The 25,214-nt window shown below is 37.0% G+C and overlaps 1 protein-coding gene across 1 annotated transcript in view; it reads left to right on the plus strand.

The window, feature by feature from the left end:
* The window catches only part of LOC107503927 (cytochrome b-245 heavy chain), a 33,566-nt gene extending 9,846 nt beyond the window's left edge, over window positions 1-23,720 (plus strand). Inside the window, exons 4-13 of the mRNA XM_016132730.2 lie at window positions 1,969-2,053; window positions 3,726-3,871; window positions 5,963-6,153; window positions 9,768-9,897; window positions 12,069-12,161; window positions 14,894-15,147; window positions 16,042-16,204; window positions 17,434-17,580; window positions 19,888-20,012; window positions 21,104-23,720. Coding sequence (XP_015988216.1) covers window positions 1,969-2,053; window positions 3,726-3,871; window positions 5,963-6,153; window positions 9,768-9,897; window positions 12,069-12,161; window positions 14,894-15,147; window positions 16,042-16,204; window positions 17,434-17,580; window positions 19,888-20,012; window positions 21,104-21,230 — 1,461 coding nt within the window. The 3' untranslated portion in view covers window positions 21,231-23,720. The remainder of the gene's footprint in view (window positions 1-1,968; window positions 2,054-3,725; window positions 3,872-5,962; window positions 6,154-9,767; window positions 9,898-12,068; window positions 12,162-14,893; window positions 15,148-16,041; window positions 16,205-17,433; window positions 17,581-19,887; window positions 20,013-21,103) is intronic.
* Window positions 23,721-25,214: the final 1,494 nt, after the last annotated feature.

Raw genomic sequence — 25,214 nt, forward strand, 5'->3', positions numbered from 1 at the left:
AACCCTTGTTTTGAGATCCTGAGTCACTGCTGAGCTCAGTTATAGCTGATGCCGTTGGCGTTCCACCCATATTCCCTCCACAATGTCAGTTCCAATACATGGGACAGCTGCCTTCTGGAAGCCCCAGTCTTTCTCTGCCAGAGGAGTTTCTTTCAACTCTCTCCTGGGGAAAGACTTAAATGTCAGGGTGCTGATGCCCTGGGAACAACCCTCAGGCAGTGATAGATGTAAGTCATTGGATGAATACCCAAGGTTCCTAACTCCTTAGGAAAGAAAACAAAATCAGAACTCTAAAGCATGTTCTACACGGTGTCCCAGAGTTCCCTGATCAGAGAACCTACTGATATATGACAGTGGCAGCTGATAAGATAGTACACCCTTTATTCCCTTCCTAGTCTTACTTACCCTAACCTTGTTTTCTGTGATCACCTTCCAGATGGAGTACTTACTCTTAAATTCTTGTCTTGGGTTTTTAGACAGGTAGAATAATAATAACTATATCTTTATATTTGGTTTGGTGGAAAAGGGCATGAACCTTTAAAGACGAATAGACTGGATTCCATCCGACATGAGATTTAGCTTTAGTTTCATTAACTGTAAAATGAGAACGATAATACTTATTGCATGAAATGAGGCACTCGATGAAGGCTCATTCTTTTTTCTTTTTTCTGAAATCCTCAATATCTTCCTCACTCTATTTCTGTGGGTCCAGGAATCTGCTCTCCTGGTTTAAACAGCCTGCCCTCCCTAGAGTTAGCTAACTGAAAAATAGTGAAATAAGCACAGTTTTTCATACAATTATATTTTTCTATAAAATCAGAACATGTTATTAAAAATAAGTAAACCAAGTAGTAAACGCCCTTATATTTAAATTGAATACCTTAGACCCAGATATTTATAATACCAAAAGTTTTTTTTTTTTTGGCACTTCACTCTAGTCTCCTAAAACTTCTCTGAATTTCAATAGCAGTACATCTAGTCTCGGGAACAAAACAGCCAGAAGGAGCATTTGAGCAGTTTTCAGGAGGGCAAAGCTCTGATTCAGCCATAAACTAAGTTTTGTTTTTTTCTTTTCTACTTTGGGCAATTACCTGAATCCAGATTCAAACCTGCATTTTCTTATGTATGCCATTAGGACAGTTAAACTAACATATTGACCAAAATACTATTTTTAATGTCAAGGTAATCATATATATTATGAAATGTCAGGATATTGATATTTTTGGCATCAGACAGGCTGAGTTTAAATCTCAGTTCTGTCACTTATTAACTATGCAACCTAAGGCAAGGTACCCTCTCTCTACCTTTGTTTTCTCATGTGTTATACAGTAATAATAATGATGCCTCCTTGATAGGATTGATACAAGAATGAAATGTGTCAATGCACGTGAAACACTTAAAGCAGCTCCTTGCATAAGCTCTTTGTAAACATTAACTATTGTTATTTGTGCTATTTTTTAATGATCTCTCCTTATGATGTTATCTCTGTCAACATAGACAGGTGGACTATTTTTTCTACCCCCATAGAGTATTTCCTAGAAGAGTCAAATTTTAAAACTATTCACTTGTCCTAGAGCTGTTCGCTTGTCTGTGTCCCCATTAGACTATCAGGTCTTTGAGGGCAGGCTTGTCCTTTATTAATTTCTATATCCTCTGTTTATTAAATAAATCAATCTGAACTAGAAATCATGTGGTTAGATACGTTTTCTGTACAAATTCGTATTTTATACAATTAAGCACTGCTAAGAGAACATAAAACATATTGATTACGCCAGCTATGCCACTTACTGGCTGTTTGACCTTGGGAAGATGACTACATCTATTCGAACCTGTTTTCTCATCTATGGAATGGTATAGTTTTTAGGGTGGCTGTGAAAATTAAATGAAATCATATGTATCTAATGCCTAGCACAGGGAAAACCTTCTTGTTAACAAGTACTATTTCATTCTTTTCTCCTTAATCCGAAGTGCTGCTCAACAAGAATTCGAAGACAACTAGACAGGAACCTCACCTTTCATAAAATGGTGGCATGGATGATTGCCCTTCATACTGGTAAGCTTATTAAGATATTTGAGATTGCGAAGAAAACTTGGAACCAGAGAGCTCCCTCTCTTCTTAGATACTTTTTAAAATAGGAGATCAGCCTTTATAGGCATATTAAGTGGCAATGTTGTATTTTTAATGAGTTGTGTTTAAAAACATTCACCCCTATTTCTACCTTTCCAATATTAGGATTTATTCCCTAATATCCTAGTACTTTTTTATCCTTAGCCTCTTCTGATAAAATTCCTGTATCTTTACCCCTTTTCACCCTTTTTAATATATATATAAAAAATGTTTGTTAGTCCACATATTATAGCTTTTATTTGTTCATTTAAAAAATACTTGTTTGAACACGTAGATTCATGGTGGTGACATTGGCACAAAAAGGGATGTATTTGGTATAGCGACTATAGTTAATAATACTATATTGCATATTTGAAAGTTACTAAAAAGTAGATCTTAAAAGTTCTCATCACAAACAAACAAATTCTATAACCATGTGTGGTGATAGATGTTAACTACACTTATTGTGGTGATCGTTTCACAATATATACAAGTATCAAATCCTTATGATATACCTGAAACTTATATAATGTTATAAGTCAATTATACAATTAAAAATTCAATTCGAAAGAGAAAAAAGAAAGAAGGAATGTGTCTGGGACCCTTATCAAATCTCCATTAAGTCAACTAATATATAGTTGATGTGCCAGACAGTAGGCATGTATACATTCACAGTGATGAACATAAAAGACTTTTACTCTGCCTTTAAGAGTTTTGTCCCTAATCTGAGTAAAGTAGATTTAGATTGCAGGCACTCAAATGGGTTTCTCATCTCTTGTTTGTAGATTATGTAGGCTTTCTCAGCTGTTGCAAATGAAATGTTTCAAAACTGAAATGTATGATAAAATCTTGTTAGAAAGCAAAGTATAACCGTTAAGAGCACAGGTCTGTGGGTCAAACTGCTTGCATTTAGTTCTTAACTCTGCAACTTCCTGGCTTGCTAACCCTTGGGCAAGATTTTAAAGCAATCTATGCCTCAGCTTCCTTATCTGTAAAATGAAATGATAATAGTATCTACATCACTGGCTCATAAGGATTAAGTGACTATAAAGCACTTATGGCATCTAGTAAGTCCTATGTAAGTGTGAATAAAGAATGAAATTTTTTAAAAAAGAGTTTCATTCTTATGGCCATCGATTTTTATCAGTTCAATATAATTTTGTCATCTCTCTCTGGAATAATGTCAGAGTCAGGTGAATGGAACAACCAAAGGCATGCGTTGCAGGAGAGTCTTATTTGAGCACAAATATATCAGGTGGAGAGAGACAATGAGAACATATCTAAACATCCTCAGAGACCAAGGTTATTTTGTAGAATCTTAGAACTTGGTTGGGTCTTCAGGATCATGTGGTTCAACACCTTCATTTAGCAAATTAGGAAACCAAGACCAGAGAGGTTAAGTGATTTGCCTACAATCACACAACTAGAGAATAGCCTACCCACTAGAATTGCCTTGCCTCTTTGGTCCAGGAGACCCAGTTCTCGCTTATAAGTATCCTTGGCCATGCTTGTGTCTCCTTGTAACTTATCATAGGGTCAGGGATCATAGGAAAACCGGCTTACAGTAAAATTGTGCACACCTTTCAATCTCTTTGTTTCTCTTTTCTGCCCTCTTTAGCGATCCACACCATTGCACATCTATTTAATGTGGAGTGGTGTGTAAATGCCCGAGTCAACAATTCTGATCCTTATTCAATAGCACTCTCAGACATTGGAGATAAGCCTGGTGAAACTTACCTCAATTTTGCTCGAGAAAGAATCAAGGTAAGCCTCTTATTTGCTGATTCTGATGTTTCCTAGATCATTAAAACTGAGGACTAGATTTCAGTGAATGAAGAACTGTGCTTAGCCAGAACAACAGCAATGACAAAAGTGGACTATCAGAGGAACAAGTCTCTGGGTTCTAAGAAAATGAGTACAGAGAAACTGTGTCCCATACTTCTGATCCCATGTATGGAGAGTCAGTAGAAGTTTTCCAGTTCTTTAAGCTCACCTGTGAGAATGTGGGTGGATGGAACTTGGAGTAATTCAAGCTCACCATGATGAGGTCCAACAGTCAAAGAAAGCCAGGAATACACATTTAGTCGAAAAAAGTTGGGTTTAATTACTTATGCAGCAAAATAAACCTCATACCATGAGGAAGTCTGGGGCATTTCAAGAGCATGTTAAGAGAAGCTTGCTATAGGACTTGGAATTGTGTTAGATAATTTGGGAAAGGCTTAAGGAAGCAAAGATTTGTTCTGGATCAGGAATGGTCGGGAATTGGGGGTAGTTCTAGGATTCAGTATCCTAATTTTTTTTCTAGAGGCACAAGGGCATAGAACGGGCTAAATCTGTAATAAGTAAAGAAGCAGCAGTCACCCATGTTTTTGTCTTGGTTCATACATGATTTTGGAGTGTTCTTAATTTTGCCTCACTCTGTAATAGTCACAGAATGATGCTACTGTTTTACAAACTTGTTTTTGTGATACAGGGAACACTCAAGCCTAGATTTTAGTACCAGACCAGCCAATAGCTGACAACTGTCAGTGATGCTTTTGTCCTTACCTACAACATCTAAGGGCTGGACTATGTCTGCTAATTGACATTTCTTGAAAAGTACAGTGCCCTGGGGAGTAACTCAGCTGTCCTCCAGGGGCAGCCATTTAGGGGATATCCATAGGCAAGGAATTCTTTCCTTTCAGCAGTTGTTGAAGCTTCCTATACTCAGAGGGAGAAGCTCCAAGTTATCTTCATGGGACTGGCTTGGGAGGATGACCAAATCACTTTACTGTACACTGAATTCCAAACATGTTTCCTTTTGTTTAGAAAATTTTACAAGAAAAATCCCTTAATTCTGCAGAAATAATTACCCTCAGGCTGACGTGAAAAAACTTGCCTGGTCTACTTAGGGACAGAATTAAACAGCATCGAACGAAACAGGAATTCTTTTTCTGTAATGTCTTGGATAATTTCTTTTGTATTGTTCCCTCTTTTGTACAATGACATATAAGGGTGGCATTGTGAACACACTAGGTGAGTGAGACAATACTGCTAGGTTGTGCCCAGATCTCTTTGAATCATTTTTTACAGTATCTGTGCTCCCCCACCCTTCTGCATGCTTTCACTTTCAATTTCCTGTACAAGCGTGTCTTCCTCAGAGGACCGCCCTGGAGCTATTGGAGTCCCTTTGCCCAGATCAGAGTTCTGGAACAGTGTGGATAGCTACTTCTCCCTGGGCAGCCCATAGCCAATAACTGATGGGTACAAGCCATGAAAATCCAGCTTCTTAGCTTGAGTCAAGATAAACTCTGAGGTGTAACTTACCCTCCACAGTTCCCCTGCAGCATCAGGATAAAGGTACCGTCTATAAGATGGCCTGAGATAGCCCTCTTACTTGACTTATTCCTCTTTTTTCTGTCCCATTAACCAATCCCTTACCAGTTTCTTCGAGAGAACAGCCTTTTTAAATCACTTGCCCATGAATTTTCATCTCAGAGTTTGCTTTGGGAAAATGCAGCCTAAGATGTTGGACATGGCTTTAATTTGCAAACTAAGCACTATGACCGTTTCTAAAACAAAGGGAGAAAGGTCTTGAGTCCTTTTTAGAACATTGTGTAATAGACTGATTTCCTTTATTTGATACTCCCTTAGAACTATTTCAGTATATCAATTCATATTTCCTATGACACTTCGACCACGTAAGACTTTTTGAAAATGAGAAATATCTATTCCAAGTCTTCCTCACTCTGTGAGGGATGGTTACGATTATCTAAAGGGAGAATGAAAATCCCTATTGTCCTGTACACTTTATATATAGGTAGTCCTGCATTTGAGGGCCTACAGATAATGCATATATGTATTTATATTTCACAGAACCCTGAAGGAGGCCTGTACGTGGCTGTGACTCGATTGGCAGGCATCACTGGAATTGTTATCACACTGTGCCTCATATTAATTATTACTTCCTCCACCAAAACCATCCGGAGGTCTTACTTTGAAGTGTTTTGGTACACACACCATCTTTTTGTGATCTTCTTCATTGGTCTCGCCATCCATGGAGCTGAGTGAGTGTTTAAACTTTAAGGCCAAGCACTTTAGTTTCCAGGTGCGATGCTCTGTTAGAGGCACAGTGACCTTGTCTGTGTGTGATCAACCTGTCTTCTGAGGGAATATGAGGGAACAGCCGAGGTCAGTGTGATAGAAACCACTTAGTAGCACTTTATTACTTTAGTTTCTTACATCCAATTAATAGCTATTCATAGTGCCACTATTAATAGCAAGCTGGAAAATATACCAAAGTTTGAATATCTTTGGAAACTTATAAAACATGTAAAGAGTCCTGCAGAGTCTTGGATGTCTGCAATGATGTTTCCTGTGTCTCGATCACTAGTATATTAGACAAACTCTCAAACTAGAAATATTAATAATTAATAGGTTGAAAGGGTTTGCTGTATGAGTTTTGATCTGAGCCATTATTTCTCAATTGTAAGCTGGGAATGAGAACTGATCTCAGGAACTATGGGAATTACTAGAAGGAAAAATACATGGTTATTGCCTTCAAGCATTCTAATATAATAAAGGTAAGAGCTAACTTCAGAGCATTTGTTATAGACACAAAATGTTTCTTTTAATCACCGAAAGGTAGAGGTGCTCTTATTATCCCCATTTCCTGGGGAAATTGTAGACAGGGAACCAGGCTTAAAAGAAAGGTAAAAGATGTAGCTCAAGCCACCCAGTTTGTAAGTGACATAGCTGGGATTTGTGGTCTAAGGCAGACTATGATAAATGCTCTCAGAGACACACAGTGACTGGGCTGTGGTTGGGAAAGTTTACCTTATTGAGAATCCTCTTTAATACCAGATTTCCTTTTTCTACTGTTTCTCGCTAGCTGATTCTCCCACCTGCATACAAAAGCAGGCTTGGGGAAGTTCATTGGTGAGAATGGGGCTCCAGATAACTAAGGGTGGAGGAAGTAGATGCTTAAGGCTCATTGACCAACACTTTTGTGCATTTGTGATTGACTTGCTGACTGACCCCCTGATCAACTCTTTCTATACACTGAAAAATCTGTGTAGACAAATAATCTCTTGATTCTCCAAAAGCAATTGAGTATATTTAAATGGGACTTGATCATAATCCAGCTGTGTCAGAGAACCCTAAAAAAAATGAATGTCTTTCCCTCTCTTGTTTAGTAATTCCACCACTTCACATTTGTATAGTTTCATAAATATGCATTTTTCTGGGAACTTGGAAAAGAAGATATGTTTAGCATATTCTCCTTTTGAAGAGAATCTGCTACTTGTACTGGTTAACTGATTGCTCAGTCTCATGGCTAGGTAGCAGCTGAACTGGAATGAAAATCCACGTTTTCCCATTTCTGGTCCTTGCATTGAGAAGAGGAGAAAATCAGATTTTTTTTCTATTACTTCCTCCCCATGTGAACTAGGGCATTAAGAACTTTTTATAGTTATCATTTGTTGGACCCTTACTTTGTGTCTGGCATTCATTGTGCATCATGCCAATTGATTAATAAAATAAACCTTTGATGAGGTCCTAGTATACCCATTTTACAGTTGAAGAAACTGAGGCTCAAAAGAAATACAATAACTTGCCCAAGACCACCAGTAAGGGGAGGACATGGATTTTGAAACCAAGGCTATCTGGCTTGGGTCCAGAACTGTTTTCACCAAATCATTCTGTTTCTAGTTACCTACTCTCTCTAAGCCTCCATTTTCCTCATATGTGAAATGGGACCACTAATACTTACCTTTCAGGCTTGTTATGAGTATTAATTGAGATAATTTGTAAACAGTGCCTTTCCCCAGGCCTGGCACATAATAAATGCTTGATATAAGGTAATTCTCTTCCCTAAGACCTAGAGCTAGAAAAGAATGGTTAATGACCTTGGCACAATAAATTGTAGGTTCCCCGAGCAAATTTTTCAAAGGGCCTTTTATGTCTCTTCTTATCACATATTCTGAAGACCCTGCCATTTATGTTACTTGAGGTCAGGGACATGATTTATTCAACTTTGTGCCTTCCTTCCTCCCTCTTTCCTTCCCTCAATCAGAATCCACATTGTCTTAAGTTTTAATAGTTGCTCAGTTAATATTTATCGAAGTGAAGGGGCTCTGAGCACTTTAAAAAACACACCATCAATGTTCGTGTCTGTGAGAATATCTTAATCCCCACAAAGTTCAGTCTTCTTACATTGATTTGAAACTTTTGTTTTAATTTTGATGATGTCTTTTTATTTATTTATATTTTTTAATTCAAATTTTATTTTATTTTTACTAAATTTTGAGGGTTATATTAGTTAATAAAATTACATAGGTTTCAAGCAATATAATTCAATACTACATCATCTGTATATTGCATTGTGTATTCGCCATCCAAAGTTAAATCTCCTTCCTTCACCATATATTTGATCCCCTTTTATCTTTATCTACCTCTCCTTCACCCCCTTTTTCCTCTGGTAGCTCCTAAACTGTTGTCTGTGTTTACCAGTTTTGGTTTGTCACATTTGTTTGTTGCTTTTAGTTTTATATACCACATATGAGTGAAATCATATGGTTCTCAATTTTTTCTAACTTATTTCGCTTTGCATGATAATCTAAAGATCCATCCATGTTGTCACAAATGGCAGTATATTCCATTATTTATATATATAATGGAATATTACTCAGCCATAAAAAAGATGAAAAAAGATCATCTATTGAAGGACACTTTGGTTGTTTGCATGTTGTGGCCACTGTGAATAATGCTGCAATGAATATCCATATATTTTTATATGTTTTCAAAATTTTGAGGTAGATACCCAGAAGAGGGATTGCTGGGTCATATGGTAATTCTATTCTTAATTTTTTAAAAGAAACCTCCATACTGTTTCTATAGTGACTGTGCAAATTTACATTCGCACCAGCAGTGTATGAAGGTTCATTTTTCCTTACAACCTCTCCAACACTTATTATTATTTGTCTTGTTGATAACAGCCATTCTTCCAGGTGTGAGGTAGTACCTCATTGTGGTTTTGATTTGATTTTCTCTAATAGCTAGTAAAGTTGAACATTTTTTCATATGTCTGTTGGCCACTTATGTCTTCTTAGGAGAAATGTCTGTTCAGGTCCTCTGCCCATTTTTTAAGTGGACTATTTATTTTTTGTTGTTGTTGAGTTGTATGAATTCTTTGTATATTTTGAATTTTAGCCCCTTATCAGAAGCGTTATTTGCAAATATTTTCTCCTATTCAGAAGTTTACCTCTTTGTTTTGTTGATGGTTTCTACTGCTAATTTGTAAAAAGACACTCTATGGGCTAGCAATTGCTCTGTTAGGTTTGCAGTTTTTCTGTTTTTAAATGTTTGTTTATGGAGGAAAATAACTCTTGAAACAGAAATATAAATGCTCCCTTTAAGAAAACATCCATTGATGATCCAAAACTTACCCACTGTAATGTTACATATAAATATTCTTTGTGCCACTGTACATATTTCTTTTCTATTGCTGAAGATCACACATTTTCTTTTCCTTTCTCTAATCTATTGGGAGGGAACAATAAGATATAACTTCTTAATAAAAAGTATGGAACCCATACCTAAATACTTAAAATATTACCAGAATCTCAAAAAAATTTGCTTTATTTCTTGGTACTAAATGAGCTGGACTTACATTTTTCCCCAGGCGAATTGTACGTGGGCAGACCCCAGAGAGTTTGCTGGAACACATACCAGAAAACTGTTATCGAAATATCTCAGATTGGGGAAAAATAAAGACATGCCCAGTCCCTAAATTCTATGGAAATCCTCCTATGGTATGTACAATTCATTGTTGCTATTACAGTTTCATTAACAAAATCTTCAAACTATGTCTATGAAATACATATAAATGTCATAGAGTTGTCCATTACAAATCTCATGGAACTGCTAGAATGTTTTAAGTATGTACTTTTTCCTGGTACACTTATTGTCTAGAATTATTTCTTAAAGAGTAAGCTTTGCATTGGTCTTTTATGAATATCTTGATGTAAAACTCGGAAAAAAATTGTTTTTGAAATGCTGTTTTAGATCAAGAAATTCCATCTCTTCTTTTCTGGATGAGGGCCATGATAATATCAGTTAATGGTTTTCAGAGGGATTCCTTCATAAGCTGAGTTGGATAGCTCAGCTGATCACCTTTAAAGAGCTAAGAGCCTCTTCAAATACTAGGAAGTAAGACTTTCTATATAGCTTTCAGAGCTGGGAGGAAAATTGATGAGGAGACACTTAGGGTTCCCTTTAGGCAATAGCAAGTCCAGCCTATGAGGCATAAAAGAGGCCGGACAGCCAGGTATACATCAATACCTAATGACACTACATGATAGAGCAGGAGTGTGGCAAGGGTGACCGAGGGAAAAAACATGCTGCAATATTTACCTTCTTCAGTTGAGGGCTTCAAAGAGCTCCATTTTGGATATTCACAACATCTCTGCTCTGTAGAGTGAGAAGTGGGCCCTGTGATAGCCATATATTTTCCCCACTTCACAAGCACGATACTTTATTGGTTATCAAGCTAGCCATCTGTATGAAGCTAGTCAAAAATCAACATTTGTATGGGGCTTCTGAACAGAATTAGTATATTTTCCTTAAACAGTACATAACATAAAGGTAAAATTTCCATCCCATTTTCTCCTTTTCCCCTCTACTCTCCTAACATAGAAGTGCTCTTCCTCTAGACACAACATGCTGAGGATTTAACATCTTTAAGCATCCTTGCTCATTAATTAAAGAAACCAGACATGTCAGTGATCTGTCCCCACTACGTGCAGACATCAACAGAAAGTATTAAAAGGGAACTAAGGAGAAAGCTCATTTCCTCGAAGACGGCTGGAGTCAGAGTACTACTACCTTACAGGCATCTACCTCAAAGGAGCTTCTGGGTTTAGGGGCATATCAGAGGCAATGTCAAAGACTTAGCTCCATTCAGTGGGGCCCCATGGTGGCACCCAGGAAATAGATGAATGATTCCACACTATTTAAAAAACAAGTGCCCATGAAAACAAAGGCCACTAGCAGAACATTATTGACTCTGGGAACAGGTATTCTTCAACTTTGGCTGGAGATGGAGACATTTAAGCGATATTACCTTCTAAGATTCTTTGCCACTTCAGGTATTAACCTGGATGCTCTCAAGTTCCAATAAGTTTCTAAAAAAAATAATAGAAAGATCATATGTGAGACTATGAGTAGCACTTCATGCTTTTTTTCCCTCTTAGAATCCATTCTGGAATGTCGTCTTTTAGATGATATTGCATTCTAAGATTCTTTGATATTCAGGTATTAAACTAGGAACTTAACTGGCTGTTTTGATTAAATGTATTTATGTAGCAAACAATGCTACAAGGTAACTCCAGTGTTCTGAAATACCACAGATTCTGACAAGAGATGAATCTACAGAAATCTGAAAATCTTTGGGTTTGCCCCTATTTGGCAAATGCATTGCATAGCTCTTAGAATTTACCAGGATATTGGAGAAACAGCTACATTCTTACATAAAATTTCTCTTCTTGCAAAAGAATAAACTTTGACTACATAACAATTGAAAGCAATTGCAGTGTTGCATTAAAAATATGGTGTTGCTGAAATGATATCCTTTATAAGAATGTTAATTCTGAAACCAACCTTGCTCTGCTGTGGAGTTATTGCAACTGCTGTTGCAACACTAGGAGGAAATCCTCTTCTTGAGGGTAGTTCCTCTTGGGAAAGTTTCATACTGTAGATAAAGTTCCCTAATGTGGGCAAAATGAATGTTCATCTCTACTGGCTCAAATTTTTTTTAATTTTAGATATTTTTCATACATTCTGTGATAGAAGAAATTTACCAATCTGATATCAAATATTTAAACAAGCCTACAAAGATTATGTTGGCTTCTAAAATGTTTTGTCCCTGTGAATAAAATGTTTACTGCTTAACACATCCTTTTACCATTTTTTGTTCTGATTACAGACTTGGAAATGGATAGTGGGTCCCATGTTCCTATATCTCTGTGAGAGATTGGTACGGTTTTGGCGATCTCAACAGAAAGTGGTCATCACCAAGGTATTGGATGGTTTAGGAATTTCTAGTAGTATCTAACGATGTCATGAACAAATCTATCCAAGTTCTCTATACCATTGATCATAGCTCTCTTTTACTCAGTTTCTTTTGATTAAATTTAGAGCAGAGAGGTGACCCACAGTTGATTTCAATGTACTTAGCTTGATAATCAGATGGTTGGGCCTTTTAACTGGGGAAACTAGAAGTTAACATTTTTCTGTTGAAAAATGAACCTAAATATTTTGTGTAAATGAACATGATGTGTGTGTGTAGGAGGGAAAGATGTAGAGTGATAATGTGATTAGTTAATAAAGGAGACACAAGAAGTGAGTCCAAAAGCACATACATTGAGCCTTAAAATATTCAGATGCCAAAAGAACCAGGGAACCAAAGGCAGATCTGATTGAGATTGAGATAGTTTCCCATGTCCCCTTTACCTCCTTTTCTGTGCTTTGTATGTAATCATAGAATAGCAGAGTTAAAGTGTCCAAAGTCTCACACAAGTTAGTAACTAAACTGCATCTAGAATTGAGTCTCCTAGCTCTAATTATATAGTGGCTTTTCTCCCAACACTTCTATGCCACTTTTCATCAAATAAATAAATATTCAACTAAACGAATAGAAATAGAAACTTCCTGTTATAGTTTCAGGAAACATCAGACAAGACTATTTTTATCAAATAAAATTTAATTCAATTCAATTTAGTTCAAAAAGTAATTGCCAAAAGTCTATTATGGGTTATTTTTGCAAAACATACAAATTCTTCCTGTCTCCACCCTAACTTTTCTTTCTTGGCATCTATGGAAGGTCATAGTAAAGATAGTCCAGTTGGCATTGGAAATCTTGAAATATAGGAAGCTACAACAGTTCTCCTTTTATAATACTTGTATTGCACTGTAAGAAAAATTTCACAGATCAGCAAAAACAGCTACCACAAAAAGTCCCTGACTAGCTGACTAACCAGACAAGTGTTTCCCTCACACATATTTCTAAGGAAAACTTGTTTTAGATACTAATTTTCTTCTCATATAAACACACATAAGAAATAAGATATTACCCTAAAGTATTCCAATGATTATGCTGTTCCATCGTACATGTTATTAAATTCAATACTAATTTTTGCCTATGGTAGCAAGATTGCAATATGGTAAAAATTAGCTTCTCCATGCAAAATTGCAGCATAGTTTTGGCAAAATACAAAATATGACAAATATAATTTTTGAAATAATTTTAATAAATTTTTATTTCGTTTTCAAAATGAAGCTTCACAATTTCTTATTTCATTGATGAAGGGAAGTTGGTTATAGCTTTATCATATAAAGTATATTTAAATCACAAGTTTTGGAAATGTTCGGCAATTTTTATTAAAAGAAATTCTACTCCTCCTCGCTGGTGAAAATTTTAGCAATATCAGTCAACATTAGGAAACTGCTTTTATTTTTTTTTCTGTTGAATTTTATTTCCTTTTATATCCCTTTGGTTTTAGTTGTACATATGAAGTCCTAGGTGTCTCGGGCATTGTCCAAGAAATAGTATATTACTTCCCATATTGAAACAACAGCTTTTTATTGTGTTCTATTTTTTAAAATTAGTTACCAACTCACCAGTCGATGGACATTTGTACTGTTTCTAATTTTCTGTTACTATAAACAAAGATGTTATCAACACCCATGTACATGGATGGATGGCAATGTGTGGGTAGGGCCTGGCTTTATGAGAGATGGGTGATGTATTCCCCAAATAGGGAGAAATGTAGAAGCAATGCATGAAATCAGACAGGTTCGAGGCATGACACAGGACAAAAGCAGACTAGCACAGTTAGCCTTGGTTTGGGAGATGTTGCTGTATAATTATCCAGTGGGGTCTCTTTCTTCTGTTCAGCTGCTAATGCTCTCGATCATCCCCTGAGGGGACAGGAAGGCTGAGCAGGAAACCAACTTCTTCCTGTTTCTAGCACCTGCTTTAACTTCTTAGAGAAAAAAAGTATGATAGTAGGCTGGTGTCTTAGGTTGGATTCCCTGGCAAAGACTCTGACACAGAGAACTGCATGCAGAAGGTTAATGGGGGCATTTTATCAGAAGATGAACCTGTCAAAGAAGAGAAGGGAAGGGAAGGGAAGGGAAGGGAAGGGAAGGGAAGGGAAGGGAAGGGAAGGGAAGAGAAGAGAAGAAAGAGAAGAGAAGAGAAGCAGAACAGAGCTGGGCTAAGAATAGAAGAAAGAGAAGAGCAGAGAGAGGCTAGCAATCGAAGACGAAGAGAAGACGGAAATGACCATAAAGAACGAAAGGCAACGAAAAGAAAGAAAAGAAGAAAAGAAAAGAAAAGAAAAGAAAAGAAAAGAAAAGAAGAAAAGAAAAGAAAAGAAAAGAAAAGAAAAGAAAAGAAAAGAAAAGAAAAAAGAAAAGAAAAGGAAGGTTGGGGAGAGGAAAAAGCTGACCCTCAATGCAACTGTAGCATCAGATGACCCTGCAGGGAGTGCTGGAGTTGGGATGGCCCCTCGGAGGTGTCCCAAATTGAGGATAGGAGCCAGACTTTGTATCCTTGCATTAGCTCATTATCTGCCATGGGCTACAGCCTAGGGTAATTCCCAGTGAGAGACAATTCCCTGTGTTGGTCTTGAAGAAAGGACCTGGGTGGGGCATCTTAGCTCAGCTTTTTATCCACATGAATAGTAAAAACATAAGTTTTGGGGGAAAGTATAAGTGTAGTTTCCAGAGACATGTTTTGTTCCATAGGTGGTCACTCACCCCTTCAAAACAATCGAGCTACAGATGAAGAAGAAGGGATTCAAGATGGAGGTGGGACAATACATTTTCGTCAAGTGTCCCAAAGTGTCCAGACTGGAGTGGCACCCTTTTACGCTGACCTCTGCCCCTGAGGAAGATTTCTTTAGTATCCATATCCGCATTGTTGGGGACTGGACAGAGGGACTGTTCAATGCTTGTGGCTGTGATAAGCAAGAGTTTCAAGATGCCTGGAAACTACCTAAGTAAGTACAAAGGACATATTACAAAGATGTTTGAGTTCAGGAAAAATGTCACTAAATAGCTCCTTTTCTTCCATCTCTCACTCTCTCCTGAGTCTGACAAAACACATAGGTTTTACAAATTTATGTAGCTATCTCTGTGTTCCCCCATTTTATGTGTGTAGTGTGTACATACATTTATCAATCTTATGTGAAATAAAAAAAATATTTGAATCAAATATTAATAATGAATATTCCCAAATTCCTTTTGCTATATAAGGATCATGGCCAAGGTATATTAATTTTCCTAACAAATAAAATTATAGTGTATCAAATATAGTCTTAAAATTTAATTGATATATGTTATTTGAGTGTAACTGCCATATACTGTTCACTTGGCCTCCATCTTACATGCTTAACATGGTGTCAGGCACTTAGTGGATGCCGAAGAAAAATTTGTTGAATAACTCAATGAATAGACAAATGAAAAGTGGAGATATTCAATCTACAAGATGTTTCGATGTAGAAATTCCTTGCTTTACTTCAATGTGCAATGTAAGCAGAAATTTCAAGTGTGGGATGCCCTGGCAAGAAATACAGACGTGTGTGTGTGTGTGTGTGTGTGTGTGTGTACGTGCGCGCGCGCGCACATTGTGGGTGAAGGAGGAGGGGAGATGAATAAAATACCCTTGAGAGTTAAGAAATATTTTCAGTTGGCTAAAAATTCCTCTTCGTACTTTTAGCCTCATTGTTGACACTAAGTTGGTTACTTGAAAGCTGTTTTATAGAAGAAAGTGCCCCATAGATACCTTGTCCTGGTTTGAAGTGACATATTGCACACCCCCAATAATAATGTGTGCTCCATCCTACTCTGAAGAGCAAGATATCTCTGAAACCATCTCCCATGTTTCCCTCCAGGATAGCGGTTGACGGGCCCTTTGGCACAGCCAGTGAAGATGTGTTCAGCTATGAGGTGGTGATGTTAGTGGGAGCAGGAATTGGGGTCACGCCCTTCGCATCCATTCTCAAGTCAGTCTGGTACAAATATTGCAATAATGCCACCAATCTGAGGCTCAAAAAGGTAGGTTCCTTCATTTTTCAGAGGACTTGGAGCAGCTATTACACTCTGCCAAGTGAAGCCTGAGAGAGCCTTTGTGGTTGAGGCTGGCAGAGACCAAGGGAAGGAAAACCAGGTTTGGGCAGGGTCCAGAGAGGCAAGCTTATCTTAAAGGGGCTATTTGATAAGTTAAATGTGCTTCTATATAAACAGATCCATTAATAAAAGTAATATACTGTATTTGTATATTATAATATAGTATAGAATATTATGAGAGATTCAAAACAAAGTTAGGATAGAAGGTATTCACAACCCCAATCCAATAGCTATCCTTTTTTTGTATATTCTCTTTCAATATTTTCTCATGTTTACACATTTTTAGAAAGTTATAAATATTGAGTATGTACATATTCATGTCCTATTTTTCTAAAAACATAGTATTTTTCAATGTTGTCACAGGCTTTATAATGATCAGTTTTAATGATTCCTTCATGTTCTATTGAGAGAGTATAGAATAATTTTTCTATCATTCTAGGTTAGATTTCAAGATTGATTTTATTTCTAGCTCCTCGCCACTACTTTCACTGTAGGAGAAGGGCAGGTAACATGTCCTTTCTTGGAACTGTTACTTTCTTAAGAATATATCCTCAGAATAAATTCCTGGCAGGGAAGGTGGAGGTTTCTCATGTAAATTTGGTTTCATTGTCTGATAAAGGACATATTTAATAAAATTTGAGACATTCTAATAACTGTAAGGATAACCTCTAATAAGGATGCTGAGCTGACTTTGACTTTTCATCCTCTCCTTTTCCTCTTTGCTATGTGGAGGAGGTGTGGCTAGAACTACTATTTTTCCTTAGAAACTAAGGAATGTCTATCAGTGGTGGACAGGGAAGTAATTCTGTGGTAGCCACTGCTAGTCTAGATTCTGGTGGCCTTTCTGAGAAGAGGTACAAAGGAAACCAGGGATTCTGGGAGGGCAAGAGCAGACCCAGAAAGAAAGTGGTAGGCTAATGTTTTTTTTAAACTATGTATTTCTGAGGCCAAGCTATTTATTTACTACCTTGCTAGTATAAAGGCAAGAGCAGACTCATGTGAACTAGCTCATCAAATGTCCAGAGGTTTGTGAAAACCTCTTTCTAGACCTTCTGAGCAGCAGGAAAAAGTTGGGAGGAGGGAAGAAATCTCTATCTATCTCAATGCTAATGGGTCTTATTTAATATAATCTGCCTCATGATCCATCCCTCTTTCAGATCTACTTCTACTGGCTGTGTCGGGACACACATGCCTTTGAATGGTTTGCAGACTTGCTGCAGCTGCTGGAGACCCAGATGCAGAAAAGGAACAATGCCGACTTCCTCAGCTATAATATTTACCTTACCGGCTGGGATGAATCTCAGGTGAGGGCAGGATCCCAAATCTCAGGTCCTTCCCATAGTTCTCAGAGCTTACTAACTTCCTCTTGGTTATTGGAGTGTTTGTACACTGTTTTTACCAAGAACAGTTGATTGACTCAGGTGATCTGTCACATTTACTCTCACTCAATATTACCATGTGTTCAGACTGTTGAGACTAGATTTAAAGTTGGTGTCTGTAGAACAGATCACCTAAGGAGCCACAAAGAATAAAAGCCACGACTTTGACTTTATTAGAGCAATGTTCCCATAAGGGATCTTGAACCAGGTGGACAAGATGATCCACTGCATAATGAGAAGAGAGTATTAGCTTGCTTTCTCTCTCTCTCTCTCTCTCTCTCTCTCTCTCTCTCTCTCTCTCTCTCTATATATATATATATATATATATATATATATATATATATATATATGTGTGTGTGTGTGTGTGTGTGTGTGTATATGCATATACACACACATACTGTATATCCCTTTAATTTTATGTTTATATGTGTTTTATAATGTACACAATACATTTAAGAAGTAGTATCAAATAGTATATAACTGCTCAGAGTTATTAAGCATATACCATGTGCCAGGTATTGTTGCTAGTGTTTATATAGATTATATGATTCAATATTCACAACAACTCTAGGACGTAATCACTATTATCCATATTTCACAGATGAGGAAGCCAAGGCCCAGAAAAAGTTAGGTCATTTGTCCAAGAGCGTCCAAATAGTAAGTGGCAGAATCAGAATGCTCCAGAGCTGTACTCTTAGCAACTCTCAATAGTTCACCATTATCATTTGTAAATAAATCAAATATACGTAATGAAGGTGATATATAGCATGTATGTATGTGTGTATATATGTGTGTGTGTCCCCTCCCACCAGGGACATTTAGTAATGTAAACATCCTACAATTCACAAGACAACCCCCACAACAAAGAATTATCTAGCTCTACATGTCAAAAGTAACTCGACTGAGAAACTCTGAAATAAGCCAATGATTCTTAGGAGGTAACATCTTTATAAATAAACAAACATTAATGACTTGCCTAGAAGCAGCATAAGCTGTCACTCTGAGAGAGGAATTATGGCAAAAGTCTCAGCCTACTCTTGGCCAGTGTCTCAGTGGACAGACAAACACACTGGCTCCTCAGTCCTGGGTATCTTTCCCATACACATTGTGCCTGTGAAAACTGACTTCTTCTCATTTGAGTTTTTGCATATTGTTTAGCATAGATTCTCCAGGACTTGGAAGAGTCTTGTTGCAAATGTGACACATGACCATAAAAATTGCTACTCCAGAAAAGTGGTTTCAGTATACCACTTCTGCAATTTTAAAAAACAATGATAAAAATGAAACCCAGAAAAAAAATCTATGATACAAAAATTGCTTTGCAGTTTTCTTTTTTAAAAATCCAGATGTAGGGTTTTAAATGGGAAATTTATTTGCATTGAAAAATAATTAGTTTGCTTTGCAGAACTGGTCTCTACAGGATTATTAAACCAGAGTAATCATCATTCTTAACCTCACCCATCCCCTATCCAGTGGATTTAAAATATGATTTAATTTTTAAATAAGTTTACTTAATTGCTTTATGAAAAATATCTGTTGTTCAAACTGAGGCCCTCTAGAATGCTAGCAGAACAATATGTGAATGTGTATACACACACACACACACATACATACACACATACAAACACACACAAAAACTAGCTGTAGGCTTGGTTTGATGTCTCATTGTTATCAAAATATGAGTGCATTTTAGTCTGATTGTTTTAATTCTTAGTGATCCTCTCAAAGGAATGGCAGTGGGAGTATATTAGGATGAAGAGAGAGAGTCATAGAGCAGGACAAGATATAGAACAGAGAAGAAAACAAGTGAGACAGAGCATTTAAATCCTACTTACACTTCGAAGCTTGACTCAAATGCTGCCACCCTGAATCCTTCCTATATTCTCCCTCCCCAACCACCTTCTTTGCTCTTATTGAAATGTTTGTGCCTCTTCCATGGCACTTATCATACCCTATTCTACAAATACAATTATTCATATTGATACTTCAAGGTCTGCCCTTCTAGATTGTAAATTGCATGAAGAGACCTAGTATGTTCATCTTTTTTATCTTGTACTCTTCAGCACGGTGCCATACCCCAAATATATATATATATATATATATATATATATATATATATATATATATATATATATGGTGGTGTGAGAGCTTGGTTTATGAGATATGTAAATACATCGGTGTGTTTTTTTATAGCATATCTCTTTTTTTCTGAATTCATGTCTTTTCATGTAGGCCAATCACTTTGCTGTGCACCATGATGAGGAGAAAGATGTGATCACAGGCCTGAAACAAAAGACTTTGTATGGACGGCCCAACTGGGATAATGAGTTCAAGACAATCGCGAGTCAACACCCAAAGTAAGTAGTACCCCGCATTCTTGAGGCTTGTGATCTGCCTAAAGCAGCAACTTCCTAAAATGTCTAGATAAATACATTCTGGAAACAAAAATACCTAGATTCGTATATTTACACCCAATAGAAGGTTATAGATATCTCCGACTTTAAGAGAGAGTCTTTTAATCACACCAAAATTACATGGAGAGTTGTTAGAAACAGATTCCCAAGCCCCCATCTCAGAATTTCAGAATCCTGTTCCTCCCAAGGAGGACCATAACTCAGTTCTTTTCTTTCATCTCCTAAATTTTATTAATATATCCAATTATTTTAATTCAATGTGATTCATACTTATTATTAAGGAGACACTGTTCTCACTTTCAGTTTTAGCTTTAGGGTCTCAAAACATAAGGTGACAGACATCTCAAGGTCCTTTCTGCCCTCACTAAAGCTTTAGCCATCATGAAACTCTGTCTTGCTGGAATATATGATGGACTCAAGGAATCGCCACAAATATACTCTTTACACCATTGCTTCTTACACTTTAACAAGAATATGAATCATTTGGGGATCTTTTCAAAATGCAGGTGCTGATTTTAGTAGGTCTGAGGTGGAGCCCAAGAATCATCATTCTTTTAAAAAACCACTGCTAAGGCTACTGTTCTGGAACCACACCTTGAGAAGCAGAGCTTTAGACTCCAAAATGTAGAGGGATGAAGCCACATCAAGCTGTGGGCAGAGATGGTGTACCTGAAGGAGATTTGTTCCTGATTTCAAGATGCCCAAGAGGGCTTGGGGGACAGAGTTCTGAAGGGAAGCAGCCCACAGACTCACTAATTCACCATCATTTTTTTGTGGTAGAAGTTTCCACAAACCCTGCTTGAATGCCATTATCTAGAGAAGTTAACTGCTATTTGAAGTCTCCAGCACCCCCTACAAACAGGGCTGAGTAGCTCTCCCATTGAGTAATCTGAACTCTGCCATTTGTGGAAAAAGCAACGGAGCAGAGGGGACTCTGCCCTGGGGCCTACGATCAATAGTCAGTCCCCTTGTGGTGGGTAATCTATTGCATCCCAAAGCCTGAAACTGTCTTTTTTTCCCTTCTTTTCCCAAAGTACCAGAATAGGAGTTTTCCTCTGCGGACCTGAAGCCTTGGCTGAAACCCTCAGTAAACAAAGCATCTCCAACTCTGAGTCTGGCCCCCGGGGAGTGCATTTCATTTTCAATAAGGAAAACTTCTAATTGATCTCTTTCATGAGGAAATAAATGTAGGTTATGCTGCCCAATGCCCAAATAATGCTAGTTGATAATGTAAGTCCCCCCTTTAAAAAATGGAGAAAAAGAAACTATAATGTGAAGATCTTCCCTGAAAGGAATGTCAAAGGTTATTTGATAGTGATCATTTGCATTTGTATGGGGTGTTATGGTTTTCAGAGCACTTTTACAAACATTATTTTATTTTTTCCTCACAGTCATGCCAGAGAAAGGTAGGGCAAGGATTCTTGGACTCAATTTTTAGGAAAAAAAATGGGGACTCAAAATGTTAAGTAACTTCCCGAGGTTATGAAGCTGAGATGCATCTAGGTCATCTGACTCCAAGTTTGGTAGGGTTTTTATAATACCAGGCTGCCTGGAAATGGCTCATATATTCCCCCAAAGAAGAATCAAACTGGGGAGTAGCTATTCATTTTCCCTTGTGTCATCTTTATTCTCATTATTGTCATATTGAAGGACATTTTCCAAACAAAAAGGAGTTAATATATGTTGAGAGTGACTGGGCACTTAATAGTGAGAGGATTGACATTCGAGCACAGTCCAGTTTACCAATACTATGTCAGAGATTCTTTCTATAAAAGAATATTAGACTAACTGGAATTAATGTATTACCCAGCATTTATAATTATGCTTGGCAGAGAGTGGGTACTCAATGAAAATTTGTTGAATGAATGAATGAAAAGACATTTAGAACCATCCAATGCCAGGGTAGAATTAATTTAAAGCCTTAAACAGAATTGTTTAAGAAAATTATTTCTGTTACTCTTATAAACCAAAGGAACTTGATTTTCCTGAGGGTAGAGAACAGGCTAATGATAATAACAAATAGGGTGACCTAGAGTTTCCCTCGCATTCTTATTTGAAGCATGGAGGAAGGGGAGATGGAGGCAGAGAACTCACCTCCTTTCATAACTCTGGTTGGCCCTGATAGTCCTGCTCTCTGTGCTATGTAAGAAGTGCAAACTGATTTGCTAGCTGAAAGGGTCTTCTCCAGCCAGCACTTGTGAATTTGATATTAAGAATTGTGACAAATATGTATCTGATATGCCCATTTGCTTTAAATAGCATCCACTCATTTTACTTAAACACACACACACAATGGATTTTATTTGTATGACTAACATTTTATTGTCTTATCATCATCATCATCATCGTGATCATGAAATTTATATCCTAGAAACTAAAATCCCCAGCTTATTGTGTATGTGTTGAATTCATCATATCCAGTAGAATGTTCTAAATATCTCTGAGTTCAAAAGAGAGTCTCTAAATCACTATTAGTATGTCCAGGAACAGAGTTTCCTCTTATAACTGCTCTTATTTCTGAGAACTAAAAAGAATTCTATTGGCTTTACTTTCTGGAGCCACAGATATTAAGAATTATTCAACTTTAGTAATAAGGAAGAAAGAGAAGAAAGCATGGAGAAAGGCAGAAGGCTGGGTTAGGAAGAAAGGGGCTGAAAGGGGAAAAGAGAATAGGAGAGTGAGAGAAAGCAAAAAATGCAAAAGGGAAGGGTAGGGGAAGATGGTTTCACTTGGTCAGTTTCTACCCCAGATTTATTAAGGTCTTGTATGTATTGAATGTAATTGAAGGAGGCATATATATATTCATTTTATTTTGATTACTTATGGTATTGAACCTGAAATTTTGGTCACAAATTTTGATGCCGAGTGTGCATGTGTAGGGGAATGGGATGACCTAGTAAGAACTCAGTTGTTTCTTTGGGCTATCAGGATGACTAGGCCACTGCCAAGTCAGGCTTGTTGCTGGAATATCACTTCCCCAAAATGTCCTAGGAAGGTTTCCACTTAGAAAACTTAAAGTCTAGCCTATTCACACTGTATCACAAGTATCAGTTCATTCATTCAACAAATTTTTATTGTACTATTACTATTACTCTGGTTCTGTATTCATAGTACCGGTTCTTGACACCAAAGTGTGAGCAAGAGTGGGAAACCAGAGTTATAAGGAGTCTGGCAATCTTGTCCCTCACTAACCTGTGTGTCATAAATAAAACCAACTGTACTTGTTGCTTTGAAAATGTGTCTCCAGGGTTTTCTCCCTTTGACACCAACATGGTTACCAAAATGGAGAAATTTGTCCTGTGTTATCCTGGTTATGAGATGAAAAATGAGTGTAAAAGTGCTTGTTATTATGACAGCTTCGTACTTCATGCTTCTCCCGCGCCACTAGCTCAGCTTTTTTTAGCATTTAGTATTTGCATTTAGTATTTAGTATTTAGTAAGTAACAGGTACTGAGGGAACGACTAAGCATTGTTTTAATCTCAAGACTATGAAGGCTTTTCTTAGTTCTCCTGCTTTTGCAATATTGCATTTATGAAATTTCAATACTTGTAGGTGTGGTATGTAAATAGTCTTGGGGGTTCCTGGGAGAAAATTCTTAGGAAGAACTATTAAAACTGTGCTTCAACTATTAAAATTAATGAGCTCTCTCAGTGTCTGTGTTATTGATCTTTGTATTAAAGGATGAATTCAGATAGCAAAGATTTTTTCCACCCCAGGGAGGTTAAGATTCTCTGTGTTTGTGTATATGACATGCCAAACACTACACAATCTTTGGATTGGGAAGGAAAAACCGAGTACTCAGTTCTGTGCTAATGTCCCGGTGACCCTCACAGCACTGATATAAGGGATATCGGAGTGTCACCTCACATCGTGGACAGAATTTCAAAGGCAAAAAAAAAGCCCTAATATAAGATCTCTTTTTATTTCCACTCATCTTTTAGGTTCTAATTTTGCAATTAGGTATCATCAAGTCAGATTGTGGTTCTGTATTGGCCATGGTTCTAAATGAGTCAACCAGTTACAATCCACACTGTCTAGGAAATGGATAGAGGCATGGGCATATGTTCCTGTGGGAGTCAGTAAGTGCTGCCATGGAGGCAAGGGGCATTACCCAAAACAGGTGTCAATAATAGAAGAAGCTAACCATAAACACCTTCTACAATGCCAAACATTTTACATGCACTTTAGCTAATCCCGCAGTACACTGCAAGGTGGCCATTTTATTTCAATTTTGTCAATTTTAAAAAAACTGAGGTTGAGAGAGGATAAATGTGAGGCACAAACTATTCCACAACTACTGGGCACTTGTGTCAACATTAAATCCACATCCTTCTGGTAAAAAAGTCCATGTTCTTTATACTACACTGACATATTAGACAAAGTATAAGTAACCAAGAAAATTTTCAAAGTTATTGTGCTAGGGTACAGATTATGTGCTAAGAATAGATGGGAGACAATGGGATAAAGCTCCAGTTTATGCCATCTAAGTGTCATGCTAGTTTAAAAACACAAAACACTGATTAACCCAATTCATGCTAATTTTCACTTTTATTTTGAATTTTTTCAGCTTTATTGAGGTATAAGTGACACATAAAATTGTAAGATATTTAAAGTGTACAATGTGATGATTCACCAAATAGTGTTTTTCTAAAGAACAATAACTTTCACCTATATAACTATAATGCAGTGAATCATCCAAGAAATTTAACACCGATGCAAACTATCATTTAGTATATAGTCATATATATGTGACATTGTATCCTCAGTGCATTGCATTAGGAGGTAGACATTGTCAGTTTGTCCTGCTGTTGATGGTAGAAAGTTTAATCTCCAGATTTCTCAGTTATTATGTAAAGGTATCATGTTACTTTTGTTACTAGTAAGTAACATTTGGAGGAATACTTTTTGACCGTATATTTTCAATAGCCTTTCGCCACTCATTTTAGCATATAAAATCATATCATTTGCAAAGACAATTTTACTTCTTCCTTTTTGATTTGATATGTTTTATTTCTTTTTCTTGCCTGATTACTCTGGCTAAGACTTCCAGTACTATGTTGAATATGAGTGGCGAGAGTGAGCACTATTCTCTTGTTTCTGATCTTAGAGGAAAAGCTTTCAAACTTTCTCCACTGAGTATAATG

Source organism: Rousettus aegyptiacus, unplaced genomic scaffold (assembly GCF_014176215.1).
Source record: "Rousettus aegyptiacus isolate mRouAeg1 unplaced genomic scaffold, mRouAeg1.p scaffold_m13_p_9, whole genome shotgun sequence".
Classification (NCBI taxonomy): domain Eukaryota; kingdom Metazoa; phylum Chordata; class Mammalia; order Chiroptera; family Pteropodidae; genus Rousettus; species Rousettus aegyptiacus.